Here is a 14,675-nt window from a genome sequence, read left to right as displayed (position 1 = left end):
AAAGAACAGAGATAAAAGACAAAGTTTACAAACTAGAAGTGGAAAAAAATGGAATGTTCTTTTAAAGTCAGTTAATCCAAAAGACAGAAAGAAAGATTTTAAAAGACCACAAAGATGGTAGACTTGTTTTTTATTAACATGGCAGTAATTAGAATAAAGGCTTCCCAAGTGACTCAGCTGGTAAAGAATCCACCTGCAATGTGGGAGACCTGGGTTTGGTCCCTGGGTTGGAAAGATCCCCTGGAGAAGGGAAAAGCTACCCACTCCAGTATTCTTGCCTAGGGAACAGTCCATGGGGTTGAAAAGAGTCAGACATGACTGAGCGACTTTCACCTTCAAGTGATTCATTGGTAAAGAAGCTGCCTGCCAATGCAGGAGAAGTGAGTTTGATCCCTGGGTGGGGAAGATCCCGTGGAGGAGGAAATGACAACCCACTCCAGTATTCTTGGCTGGGAGATCCCATGGAGAGGAGTCTGGTGGGCTGCAGTGCATGGGGTTTCAGAAGAGTGGGACATGACTTTGTGACAACAACAAACTAGAGTAAGTGGCAGTAGCTAATTCTATTAATGTTCCAGTCAGAAGTTAAAGGTCAGATTGGTTTTCTAAAACTCTCGTGGTGGTTCAGTCGCTAGGTTGTGTCTGACTCTGTGACCCCACGGACCCTTCCAGGCTCTTCTGTCCATGGGATTCTCCAGGCAAGAATACTAGAGTGGTTTGCCATTTCCTTCTCCAGGGGATCTTCCCGACCCAGGGATGGTACTTGTGTCTCCTGCATTGAAGGCAGATTCTTTACCACTGAGCCACCAGGGAAGCCCACTCTAAAACTCTAAATCTCTTAAATATAAGGATTAGAAAAGTTTAAGGTAAAAGGAAAGAAGAAAATGAAACTTGCTAACACTGGGCCAAAGGAAGCTGGAATGGTTGTATCAATAGCAGTCAAAATAAACTTTAAGGCAGAAAGCATTACTATTAATAAAGAGGGTCATTTCACAAAAGGTTCACTTCTACAGGAAGATATTAATTCTCCCTTTCTATAACATTTATCAACATAATGTCCAAAGTTACAGAGTAGAAACTGGCAGTTAAGTAAAAAAGATAACTCTACAATCAGAGTGCGTTATTTTTAATACAGCTAATTGATAGGACAAGTGTATTAAAAATTAAAGACATAAAGTACTTGGGCAACACAATTAAAAAGAAAAGACCTTGTCCTAATTGACGTGTGTGGGCCAGTGAAGAGAATACATTATTTTCAAGCACTCTAGGAACATTTTCAAATTTATGGTAAGCCATAAAGCAAGTCTGGACAAATGTCAATGGATTCAAATCATGTAGTGTGTTCACTGACCGCAGTGCAATTAAGCTAGAGTTCAATAGCAAAGATTAGAAGAAAATTCCTTCTAATCTAAAATGCTTGGATATTAACACATACTTTTCTAAATAACCTATAGGTCTAAGAAGCTATTATAATGAAAATTAGAAAATATTTTACCAAATATAAAGAAACTACATATCAGAACACATGAATGCAGCTAAAATAGATTTAGCAGGAAATGTGTTGCCTTGAAAGTGAAAGTGTTGGCCGATCGTTTGTGTCTGACTCTTTGCAACCCCATGGACTATAGCCTACCAGGCTCCTCTGTCCATGGAATTCTCCAGGCAAGGATACTGAAGTGGGTTGCCATTTCATTCTCCAGGGGATCTTCCCAACCCAAGGACTGAACCAGGGTCTCATGCATTATGGGCAGATTCTTTACCATCTGAGCCACCAGGGAAGCTATATTGCCTTAAATGTGTATATTATGAAAACAGAGAACCTAAAAATTAATTAGCTAAGTATTCATCTCAAGAAGTTTAAAAAGATAGCAAAGTAAATCCAAAGGAAAGTAGGAGAAAGGAAAGAAAAACTAAAACAGAAATTAGTGAAATTAAAAAAATATTGCATTAATATTGTTAATGCAAAAAAATATTGCACTTATTCTTTTCTCATGTGAAAAGAATTAACAAAGCCAGACTTTTTTTTTTAAGGCAAATGAAACTGACAAACCTCCTATGTTATTGATCCAGGAGACAAGGAGGTGCAGATAATACCAGGGCTAAGAAAAGGGGGCTATATTATAGATAGTATAGATGCTAAAATAAAAGGCTGTTATTAATAACTATATGCCAATACATGTGAAAATGTGGGAACCTAGAGTCTGTCATACAGAGTTACGTTGTCAGAAAGAGAAAAACAAATAATCATATATTAATACATTATATGAAACCGAGAAAAGTGGTACTGATGAATCTGTTTGCAGGGCAGGAATAGCGATGCAGACATAGAGAATGGAATTGTGGGCAGAGTGGGGAAGAGAGCGTGGGAAGAATTGAGAGAGTAACACTGAAACATATACACTACCATATATGAAATAGACAGCTAGTGGAAAGCTGCTGTATAGCACAGGGGGCTCAGCTCAGTGCTCTGTGATGACCTAGAGGCGTGTGGTGGGGGGAGTGGGTGGGAGGGAGGCTCAAGAAAGAGGATGTATATATTTACAGATAGTTGATTCACGATGTTTCACAGCAGAAACTAACACAACATTGTAAATCTTCTGTATCACAATTACAAAATAAACAATAAAATAAAATTAGTGATGAACCTGGGGGAAAATGGAAAAAAGATAGTTAGAAAAGTAAAACAATAAAATGAATTCAAGAAGCAGGAAACCCAAATAGTTCCTATAACCATTAAAGAATTTAAATTAAAAAGCCTAGTAGGTGAACAGATATAACACACATAGGCCCCCACTGTATGGTCTACTAATCACGACAAATCAAAGTGTTCAGCGACTGTACTTCGGATCTTCGTAGCCACTCCCTTTAATTCCAAAGCACTGTCTTCAACTGTAAAGGACTGTGAGGCTACATGTTTGTTCCATCTTCTGGGATGCATATCTATCTGTCAGCTGGCAAAGGCCAGGTAGTGTCCTGTGATTCAGAAGAACTCTGAGGAGCCTTTCAAAATAATAAGCTCTCTCTGAGGCCCACCAGGCTTCCCTGATAGCTCATTTGGTAAAGAATCCGCCTGCAATGCAGGAGATCTGGGTTTGATCACTGGGTTTGGAAGATCTCCTGGAGAAGGGAAAGGCTACCCACTCCAGTGTTCTTGGGCTTTCCTTTTGGCTCAGCTGGTAAAGATCTGACTGCAATGTGGGAGACCTGGGTTCGATCCCTGGGTTGGGAAGATTCCCTGGAGAAGAGAAAGGCTATCCTACCCACTCCAGTATCCTGGCCTGGAGAATCCCATGGACTGTACAGTCCATGGGGTCACAAAGAATCGGACACGACTGAGCGAAGACCCATCAGTTAATAGCATGGACATTTTGAGGTTATAAAGGTAAGGAAACTTCCACAAGAAGTTAAGAAAGGGTTTCCTGGGTGGCCCAGGGGTTGAGAATACACCTGCCAATGCAAGGGACAGGGCTTCCATGCCTGGTCTGGGAAGACTCCATATGCCCTGGGGCAGCTAAGCCCTTCAAAGCCCTAGAGCCCTGGCGCCTGTGCTCCACAGGAGGGACCACGGCAGGGAGAAGCCTGAGCACCGCAACTAGAGAGTAGCCCTGTTCCTGCCACTGGAGAAAGATGGGAAGACCCGGTGCAGCCAAAAAGTAATTAATTAACTAGGTAACATTTTAAAAAAGAAGTTAAGAAAACTTGACTGTAGAACTCATTTCTTTTGGGGTATGGATATACTCCCCTTAAGGAATACAGTAGGTATTCCTGCTATAGAATAATCCTAAGAAATTCTCCACATGAAGGCAAGATCATGTATACTTCCCAAGGCAGGCATTAATGTAAACAAATTATAAAGATCCTACTTTTTTTAGAAAGGAATTCACCTTACAAAATGATCTACTTATCAAATGAATCAGTTGTGAGTGAATTTTCAGGATAGACTAGACAGCATCCTGATAACCGGTGACATTCCATCCTTCTGTTAGTTCTCATATTCAGAAGGAAAGGAATCAACTTTGCTGAGCTACTGAAATCTCAGGATCCTGAATATGATGGGAATTTGTGGGTGAGGGCGAGGGTGACGTCAGAGAAGAGATCACGAAATGTTTAAAAGTATAGACCAGCGGTCCCTAGCCTTTTTGGCACCAAGGACTGGATTCTTGGACAACAGGTTTTCTCTGGACCGGGGTTGGAGGGATGGTTTGGGGATGATTCAGACACATCATATTTATTGTGTACTTTATTTCTATTATTACTGTATCAACTCCACTTCAGATCATCAGGCATTAGATTCCAGAGGTTGGGGACCCCTGGTGTAGATTCCAACACTCCAGGAAGCACGACAGAGTCAGCGCTACCACCACCAGTTGGTGGGTTTTCTCCCCAAACGTTGCTAGCTCATCACCGCATTTGGCACTCCAGCAGCCCCTCTTGCCCGTGAGGCTGGGCCTCCTCTGGTTGTCCATGGTGCTCACATCCATGCTAAAGGAAGCACTTGAGAATTTTTTAAATTTTTATTTTATTGAAGTATAGTTGATTTACATTGTTGGATTAATTTCTGCTATACAGCAAAGTGACTCACCTTATACACACACACACACACACACACATACATATTCTTAGCACTTGAGGATTATTTTGAAAAATGATTTGGGTTATCACTATGGTCTTTACCTCACCAAGACTTTTTGCTTTTGACTATTTTTATTTTAGGGATTAAAATCTGATTTTGCTTATACAATGGAATATTGCTCAGCATTTAGAGAAAGGAAGACTGGAAAATGCATGCATCTCCATGCAAAATCTCAAACACAATATATGGAGGGAAAGGAGCAACACATAAGCATATATGCTGTATGAGTCTACCCAGAATGTCCTGTGTGGATTCAAGAATGGGCAAAACAAATATGGTACTATAAATAAGGACAGTGGTTGCATCAAAACAATTGGGGACGGACATGTACACACTGCTGTGTTTAAAATAGGTAACCAATAAGGACCTACTGTATAGCACAGGGAACTCTGCTTAATGTCATGTGGCAGCCTGAGTGGGAGGGGAGTTTGGGGAAGAATGGATACCTGTGTGTATGGTTGAGTCCCTTTGCTGTTCAGCTGAAACTATCACAACATTGTTTGTTAATCGACAGTGTGAAGTGAAAGTTGCTCAGTCATGTCTGACTCTTTGTAACCCCATGGACTGTACAGTTCATGAAATTCTCCAGGCCAGAATACTGGAGTGGGTAGCCAATCCCTTCTCCAGTGGATCTTCCTGACCCAGGAATCGAACTGGGTTTTATATCCCGAGACGAAATACAAAGTTTTTGAAAACAAACTCAGAATAAATTTAAGGACTTCCCTGTTGGGCTTCCCTTATAGCTCAGTTGGGAAAGGATCTGCCTACAATGCAGGAGACCTGGGTTTGATTCCTGGGTTGGGAAGATCCTCTGGAGAAAGAAATGGCAACCCACTCCAGTATTCTTGCCTGGAAAATCTCATAGACAGAGGAGCCTGACAGGCTATAGTCCATGGAGTCGCAAGAGTTGGACATGACTTAGCGACTAAACCATCACCACCTGTTGGTCCAGTTGCATGAAGAAATGGCAGCCCACTCCAGTATCCTTGCCTGGAGAATTCCATGGACAGAGGAGCCTGGTGGGCTACAGTCCATGGGGTTGCAAAGATCGGACACAACTGAGCAACTCACACACACTGTTGATCCAGTGTTTAAGAGTCCACACTGCCAGTACAGGGGGCCCAGGTTCAGTCCCTGGCTGGGGAACTAAGATGCCATATGCCATGTGGCAAGGCCAAGGGATAAAAATAAATAGGTCAATTTGGGAAGGAAGAATATAAATTTTAAAAAAGAATAAATTTAATAACCAAGGAAGTGAAAGACCTGTTGAAAATGATTCATTTTAAGTAAGAGGAAATTTGCTTGTGCTTTTGACTCTGTGATCATGCTCCAAAGCTTTCTTGACTCTTTCATTCAGTGTCCAGAATAGAAATCAAGATTTGTTTTCATGTGTGCAAAAATGGTATGCTGTGTGCTTCGTGTCCTCCTGTGTGGGAAAAGGACTTATTGGAAGTGAATAATGGATGTTTGGACAGAAATCTTACTTTCTCTCCTTGCGCACATCTCATCCATGTTTGGCAGATACTTACATGCATTCTTTCTGTGTAGGAAAGAAAAAGTCCAAATTCAAAACGTTTAAGAAGTTCTTTGGGAAGAAGAAGAGAAAGGAGTCGTCTTCTTCCACAGGAAGTAGCACCTGGAAGCAAAGTCAGGCGAAGAACGAGGTCATGGCCATTGAGTCAGGACCAGTGGGCTACGACTCAGAGGATGAGCTGGAGTGAGTTGTCTTTTCCATCCTTCGGGCTTGTGTGTTCCAGGGAGCAGAGAAGGACACAGGAGTACCCCAAAACTCAGGCTTGTTGTCATGGTTACTCGATGGACTTCTGAGCCCACTCTCCTCCTAAATAATTCCACAGAAGGTGTTTGAGATTCTTACGTAGAAGTGGTGTTTTCTGTCTTTTTGTACATAGGGATGCAGAAAGTTGGTGGGGGGGGATTATTAGGTACCTGCTATGTGCCAGGTGTGTATATATCAAAAGTCTGCAATAAATATAGAAGGGGAGGTAAGAGATATCATCTTATAAGTGAGCAAACCAAGTTTGGGAGAAATTTCAGAAAAATCTGCCCAGTGTCCTGCTCTGCAGAGTGGCAAGATTAGGCTGTAATCCCTGATTTCATTTGATTTAAAACTCTTTTTGAGGACCTGGATACTATACCAGAAAAATACTTCTGTCTAAGCCTAAATCTTGAATAACCGAATAAGAAAATTTTCCACTAGATAGGAGTAGGGGGAAGGCTTCTTAATTTACTTCTTAGAAAAATCATCCAAAAAATATTGTTCCCTACAAAATCTGGGAAAGTTGCTTGGTCGTGTCTGACTCTTTGTGACCCCATGGACTATACAGTCCATGGAATTCTCCAGGCCAGAATACTGGAGTGGGTAGCCTTTCCCTTCTCCAGGGGATCTTCCCAACCCAGGGATCGAACCCAGGTCTCCCGCATTGCAGGTGGATTCTTTACCAGCTGAGCCACAAGGGAATGCCCTCCCCCCAAAAAACATTGTTAGGAAGAACAAAACCAATAGGTATGAAATATGGGAAAGTCTAGTGAAGAAATCCTTATTTCCTAACTTGTATTTCATCAAAATATAGTTACAATGCATATGCTTCAATTATTCTAGCAGTTATTTCTTGAGTAAAAGGAGGGGGGAAAAAACAACAGATTTGTTGCCTTTTCAGGTTTTATGTTTCTTTTAAACAACATTGACACCTTAATTTGAGAATAAAACTCTTTGGGAGGCATAATGACCCTGGTCACAGACCATACTGAGATAGGTTCACCAGCTCTCGCATCCCTGGGAGGGGTCCTGTCTCCTCCCTCCTCACCAGTCTCTTCGCCCATTTCTAAAGGAGTAGAAATTACACTGGAGTGTTCCATTCCCAGGTGGCGCTAGTGGTAAAGAACCTGATTGCCTGCCTGCCTGCCAGTGCAGGAGACATAAGAGATGTGAGTTTGATCCCTGGGTTCTAAAGTTCCCCTCGAGGAGGGTATGGCAACCCACCCAGCATCTCCTGTCCTGGAGAATCCCATGGACAGAAGAGCCTGCAGGGGTACAGTCCACTCTTCCACAGTCAGACAAAACTTAAGGAACTTTGCACACAGGTACAGAAATTACACTGACCACTTGGTGGCAGCAAATGACTAAAGAGGAGAGGTTTGAGTTTAGTCTTTCAGATTTTTTCCTGGTGTTGGCGGGGAGCAAGAAGCACCCACATGGTAGCTTGTGAAGAGCGAGCTCTACATGCATTTTTAAAAGGCAGCTCCAGACTCTTGGGGAGCAAGAGATAATATTGCTCACTTTTTCATGTCTTCACTGGGCCAGCCCCAGGGCCATTATAACACTTGCGCCCCTGCCCCCACAACACACAGCCTGTCTCTCCACCAAAACACAGACAAGAAACGAGAGCATGGCTGGAGGGGTGAGCTGGGCTGAAATGACCTGTCCACTTGTCCATCTTCTATTGCCAGAGTCCATGGACAATGCCCTTTACATCTTTGTATTCTCGGCACTTGGCGGGGGCCAGTCCTCGGTGACTGGTGGGGGTTCCCTGGAGTGCTGCTAGGAGAGGAAGCTTGCTGTGGGGTAGGGATGAGGCCCAGCAAACGTCCTTCAAGAGCAGAGAGGAAACAACATCTCTTTTTTATCCCAGATTTACTGAGAGATCACTGATATATAACACTGGGAGTTCTAAAGCGTACACTGTGTTGATTTAATGCACTTATATACTACCAAATGATCACCACCACAGCATTCGCTAATTCCTGCATCATGTCAGCTAATTACTATTTCTCTTTTGTGGTGAGAATGTTTAAGATCTACGCTCATCGCAGTTTTCGAGTCTATAATATGGTATAATTAACTTTAATTGTTGTGCTGCACCAGCTGTGCTGTAGCCCCTGAACTTACTCACCTTGTGGCTGGAAGTTTGTACCCTCTGACAACATCTCCCTGTTCCCCCTACCCCCCAGCCCCTGGTAACCACTTTTTAATCTTGTGTCTGTGTTTGCGAAGTCACTTCAGTTGTGTCTGACTCTTTGCGACCCTGTAGACCATAGCCCACCAGGCTCCCCTGTCCATGGGGTTCTCCAGGAGAATACTGGAATGGGTTGCTTTCTTTTTTAGATTCCACATGTGAGATCATAGAGTGTTTGTCTTTCTCTGTCTGACGTATCTCACTTAGCCTAATGCCTTCAGCGTCCAACCATGTTGTTGAAAATGGAAGGATGTCCTTCCTTCTCATGAATAAATAATATTCCATTGTACAATTTACAGAATTAGGTATCACACCTTCTTTACCCATTCGCCCATTGATGGACCCCTAGTTTGTTTCCATATTTTGGCTGTTGTGAATAGTGCTACAATGAATGTGGGAGTTCAGATGTCTCTTCAAGATCCTGTTTTCATTTCCTTCAGATAAATACCCAAAAGCAGAATTGCTGGATCATATGATAGTTCTGTTGACACTGAACTTTTTGAGGAACCTCTATACTGTTCTCCATAGCGACTGCCCAAGTTACATTCTCAGCAAGAGTGCGAAAGGGTTCACTTTTCTCCACATCCTTACTATCACTCCTCTCCTTAGATCTGAAGTGATGTCTCTTTGGTTTTGATTTGCATTTCCTTGATGGTTGGGGATATTGAGTACCTTGTCACATGGCCATTGGTCATCTGTTGTCTTTGACAAAATGTCTATTTAGATCTTCTCATTTTGTAATTGGATTGGGTTTTTGGTGTTGAGTTGTATGAGTCCTTTATATATGTTACTATTTTGGATATTATCCCCTTACCAAATACAAGTTTGCAAATATTTTTTCCCACTCTGTAAATTGCCTTTTCATTTCATTGATGGTTTCCTTTGCTGTGCAGAAGCTGCTTAATGTGATGTATTCCTACTTGTTTATTTTTGCTTTTGTTTCCTTTGCTTTGATGTCAGATTCAGTAACTCATTTCCAGATGTCAGGGCACTTACTCCCTAGTTTTTCTTCTAGGAGTATTTCAGTTTCAGGCCTTACATTCAAGTCTTTAATCCATTTTGATTTTTGTGTATGGTGTGAGATAGTGATCCAGTTTCATTCTTTTGCATGCAACTGTCCAAGTTTTCCAAACACTGTTTACTGAAGAGGCTGTCCTTTCCCCATGGTATATTCTTGGTTTCTATGTCATGGAGTAACTGACAGTATACGAGACAAAAATTTAAAGGTGCTGTTTAGTCTCTGTGAAGGGTCCATGAGCCTGGTAGACTTTGGAGAAACTTCTCATCAATCACTATGGGCAAAAAGGTCCACTCACCAGGGTTTCCCTGGTGGCGTAGAGGAAAAGAATCTGCCCGTCAGTGCAGGGGACACGGGTTCGTTCCCTGGTCCAGGAAGATCCCACGTGCCCCAGATCTGCGAAGCCTGTGTGCCACAACTGTTGAGCCTGTGCTCCAGAGCCCAGGAGCTGCAACTGCTGAAGCCTACATGCGCTACAGCCTGTGCTCTACAACAAGAGAAGCCACTGCAATGAGAAGCCTGCACACCGCAACTAGAGAATAGCCCGTGCTCTCCACAACCAGGGAAAGCCCGCATACAGCAACAAAGACCCAGCACAGCCAAATAACAGAAAATAAATTTATAAAGAAAAAAGTTCCACTTACCAAGGGGCATTGATGCTGACAAACCACACAAAACCCTGTAGATTTGAAAAAGTTGATGCCCATTTATTGAGTCAACATGGTTATGCTTCTTGAGTCTCTTAATCTTTTGGATTGGGCAAGTTTGCTCAGGTTTTCCTTAAGATCTTATAGAAGGGACTCTTCTGGTGGTCCAGTGGCTAAGACTCTATGCTCCGAATGCAGGAGTCCATGGTTTGATTCCTGGTCAGGGAACTAGATCCCACATGCTACAGGTTTGCATGCTGCAACTAAAGATCACACGTACTGCAACTAAGACCAGGTGTAGCCAAATGAATAAATTTTTTTTTAAAAGACCCTATAGAAAACCCTGACCAACTTTTTGGCCAACCCAATGTAGCAGTTTTACTTCATCACTCCGCCTCCCTGCTTTGTTTCATGTCACTGATCTGATGGAGACTATCCCACAATCTGCATTTGTTTTCTTTTGGTGTGATTGATCTCATCCCTATATTCTCTGAATTTCTTGTAAAGTAGTAGATGGACCTATATACTTAATTAGAGGTGGATTCAAGATGGTACTGGTACTTACTGCCCCATCACATCATTAGGCACATGCTTTCTGCTTGTCTTACTTCTGGTGATGCCTAGACTGAGTCGTGGACTCAGGGGTTCTTTCTTTTCTGATCCCTCCATCAACCCTCATCTGGTGGTTTTTATACCTGTTGATGCTCACTCAGTGCTCATCTACTTTTGCTTTATTGACTACGTCAAAGCCTTTAACTGTGTGGATCACAACAAACTCTGGAAAATTCTTAAAGAGAAAATTCCTAAAGAGATGGGAATACCAGACCACTTGACCTGCCTCTTGAGAAACCTGTATGCAGGTCAGGAAGCAACAGTTAGAACTGGACATGGAACAACAGACTGGTTCCAAATAGGAAAAGGAGTACGTTAAGGCTGTATATTGTCACCCTGCTTATTTAACTTATATGCAGGGTACATCATGAGAAATGCTGGGCTGGAAGAAGCACAAGCTGGAATCAAGATTGCCAGGAGAAATATCAATAACCTCAGATACACAGATGACACTACCCTTATGGCAGAAAGGGAAGAAGAACTAAAGAGCCTCATGATGGAAGTGAAAGAGGAGAGTGAAAAAGTTGGCTTAAAGCTCAACATTCAGAAAACGAAGATCATGGCATCTGGTCCCATCACTTCATGGCAAATAGATGGGGAAACAATGGAAACAGTGAGAGACTTTATTTTCTTGGGCTCCAAAATCAGTGCAGATGGTGACTGCAGCCATGAAATTAAAAGACGCTTGCTCTTTGGGAGAAAAGTTATGACCAACCTAGACAGCATATTAAAAAACAGAGACATTACTGTGCCAACAAAGGTCCGTCTAGTCAAAGCTATGATTTTTCCAGTAGTCATGTATGGATGTGAGAGTTGGACTATAAAGCTGAGCGCTGAAGAATTTATGCTTTTGAACTATGGTGTTGGAGAAGACTCTTGAGAGTCCTTGGACTGCAAGGAGATCCAACCAGTCAATCCAGGCTCCTCTGTCCATGGAAACTCTCCAGGCAAGAATACTAGAGTGGGTTGCCATGTCCTCCTCCAGCGGATCTTCGCAACCCAGGGATCGAACCCAGGTCTCCTGAATTGCAGGCAGATTCTTTACCAGCTGAGCTACCAGGGAAGCCCAATGTAAGACTACCAATTACTAATATTAGACTTAGAATTACACTGAATCACCAGGGAAGTCCCAATCCTTATTTATTTTTATGCTCACATTGTCCCACCTTATGCTACTGAGGGTCACTTCAGATTAGTTCCTTGTACTTTTGATGTTTTGACATTCCATTTGTTTCTGAAGGGTTCTTTTCTTTCTTGCCTGTTGAGAAATTTTAGATTATTTTGCACATTTCCTGCCCTAGACCTGTAATCAGCCATTTCTTCATAGGTTCCTTTAGCATGCAGTGGTTTTTAGAGACCACAGTTTGCCCGCCAGTGGTGACGATTGCTAGTTGTTGTTCAGTCACTCAGTCACATCCAGCTCTGCGACCCCATGGACTGCAGCACATCAGACTTCCCTGTCCTTCACCATCTCCCGGAGTTTGCTCAAACTCATGTTCATTGAGTTGGTGATGCCATCTCATCCTCTGTTGTCCCCTTCTCCTCCTGCCCTCAATGTTTCCCAGAACCAGGGTCTTTTCCAGTGAGTTGGCTCTTCACATCAGGTGGCCAAAGTATTGGAGCTTCATCTTCAGCATCAGTCCTTCCAATGAATATTCAGGGTTGATTTCCTTTAGGAATGACTAGTCAGCTATCATTGCTTCTGAGCCTTTCCAGTAGATATAGCTAGGGAATATCTTTTTTAAGAGAGAAAAATAAATCATTAATTCACTGATATTTCCAGTTCAGATTTAATTGTACAAAAATTTTACTTCCTTAATTCTTTGTTTGAATTCATTTTTCTCTAATACTGGAAATCTTGGTTCTTAATGAGACTGACAAAATTGTTTTCTTCATCGTATAATATAATAAATTTATTACTCCCTTCCCCACACAGAGGTTACATACTATAAAGATCGCTCTGTATTGTTTTTTTAATCAACATTGCTACTAATATAAGAACTACAATTTGCTGTCTTTGTGCTTTCTGGTCTTAGAACGTATCCTATTACGGAGGTAGTGTCAAACGTCGCTTGGATATCAAGCTAAAGTCTCTTGAAATCATTCTTTCCTCTGTGTGGTTATGCCCACAACCTGATATAAAATTAGACTTGTTTGTTTTCTGGTTTTAGAGACCAATTGATTTCCCTTTTTGTTTGGTTTTGTCTTTTAACTATGCCAAATGCTTACATAGTTTCAGGGACAAAATTGTAATTGTAAGTGAATACCGTGGCACCCTGTCTGCCCATCTTGTTCTGTCCTCCCCCTTCAAGGAGGCTATTTTAATTCATTTGTTCCTTATCCTCCATTTTTTATTTTTTAAAAAATATACATAGTAACTTTCCTGGAGGTCCAGTGGTTGAAACTCCATGCTTCCAATATAGGGGGTGCACGTTCAATCCCTGGTCAGGGAACTAAGATCCCACATGCTGCCCAGGGCAGCCAAGATATTAAAAAAAAACAAAAACAAAAAACCTTTTAAAAAATATACACAAACACACATATGTTCATATATGTTCCCCTTTCCCACTCAGAGCTAACCCACCATAAACCATGTTTATTTTTCACTTAGTAGGCTCTGATGTCGCCTGTACCCAAGGATGCTCCTCACGCCTTGGTCGCCTGCAGAGCCTCTGTTCTCTGTTACGTGACATGCACCTGCTGGGGGACATGGGTCTGTCTCCAGCCTCTTGCATTTGTAAATGCTGCTGTCGTCAGTGGTCTCGAGCACAGGGCATTTTGTGTCTTCACAGTGTGTCTTTTCCACACTGTCTCGAATTCTAGTTACACGCAGAGTGGAGGTGTTTGGGGGTGATTATGGTTTCCAGAGGGCATGGCCACAGGCTGCCCACTGTTGGAGGGAGCCCCAGGTGCGCGTGTGGCCTTGTGACAAGAGCTGTTGGCAGAGGGGCCCTCCTGGTTCCTTCGCTGGGCCTCACTCTCTCCCAGACATGTGAGGACACTTGTGAACTTCAGGTTCCGCACTTACACACTTACTGTGGTGGCTGCAAGTGTTACTGACCAGGGCTCTTGGCCTCCATAAGCAATAGAAATGGGCTTCCCAGGTGGGCTAGTGGTAAAGAATCCGGCTGCCAATGCAGGAGACGCAGGGGATGCAGGTTCAATCCCTGGGTTGGGAAGACCCCTTCGAGAAGGAAATAGCAACCCACTCCAGTCTGCTTGCCTGGGAAATCCCATGGACAGAGGAGCCTGGTGGGCTACAGTCCATAGGGTCGCAAAGAGTTGGATATGACTGAGCAACTTAGCACAATCAATAGAAATAGAGGCCAGAGAAGAAATTCAGGCAAGGCTTTACGTGGGCCCCTGCTAAAACAGGGGGAAATGTAAACAAGCAGTAATTTCTCTTGCTTGCTGGCTCCTTGAGAAGGGGTGAACTTGTTCCTTATATGGGGTAAGGATAGAGGTATGTCCAGGGGTCGGGCTACAGGGGTGGCTTAGGTGGTTTGCCCACCCCTTAGGTGGTGCTGTCAGAGAAGGCAATGGCACCCCACTCCAGTACTCTTGCCTGGCAAATCCCATGGACGGAGGAGCCTGGTGGGCTGCAGTCCATGGGGTCACTAAGAGTCGGACATGACTAAGCGGCTTCACTTTCACTTTTCACTTTCTTGCATTGGAGAAGGAAATGGCAACCCACTCCAGTGTTCTTGCCTGGAGAATCCCAGGGATGAGGGAGCCTGGTGGGCTGCCGTCTCTGGGGTCGCATAGAGTCGGACACGACTGAAGCGACTTAGCAG

At 43.0% G+C, this 14,675-nt stretch overlaps 1 protein-coding gene across 7 annotated transcripts in view; it reads left to right on the top strand.

Annotated features, from left to right (window-relative positions):
* The window catches only part of CRACDL (CRACD like), a 130,415-nt gene that overhangs the window by 85,313 nt on the left and 30,427 nt on the right, over positions 1-14,675 (top strand). For all 7 annotated transcript variants that reach the window (XM_024999295.2, XM_010809797.4, XM_010809796.4 and 4 more), the window contains one exon: positions 6,179-6,347. In XM_024999295.2, coding sequence (XP_024855063.1) covers positions 6,179-6,347 — 169 coding nt within the window. The remainder of the gene's footprint in view (positions 1-6,178; positions 6,348-14,675) is intronic.

The sequence above is a fragment of the Bos taurus genome, chromosome 11 (genome assembly GCF_002263795.3).
Source record: "Bos taurus isolate L1 Dominette 01449 registration number 42190680 breed Hereford chromosome 11, ARS-UCD2.0, whole genome shotgun sequence".
Classification (NCBI taxonomy): Eukaryota; Metazoa; Chordata; class Mammalia; order Artiodactyla; family Bovidae; genus Bos; species Bos taurus.
Note: the sequence above shows the minus strand (reverse complement) of the source record. Positions and strands in the feature narration are given on the sequence as shown.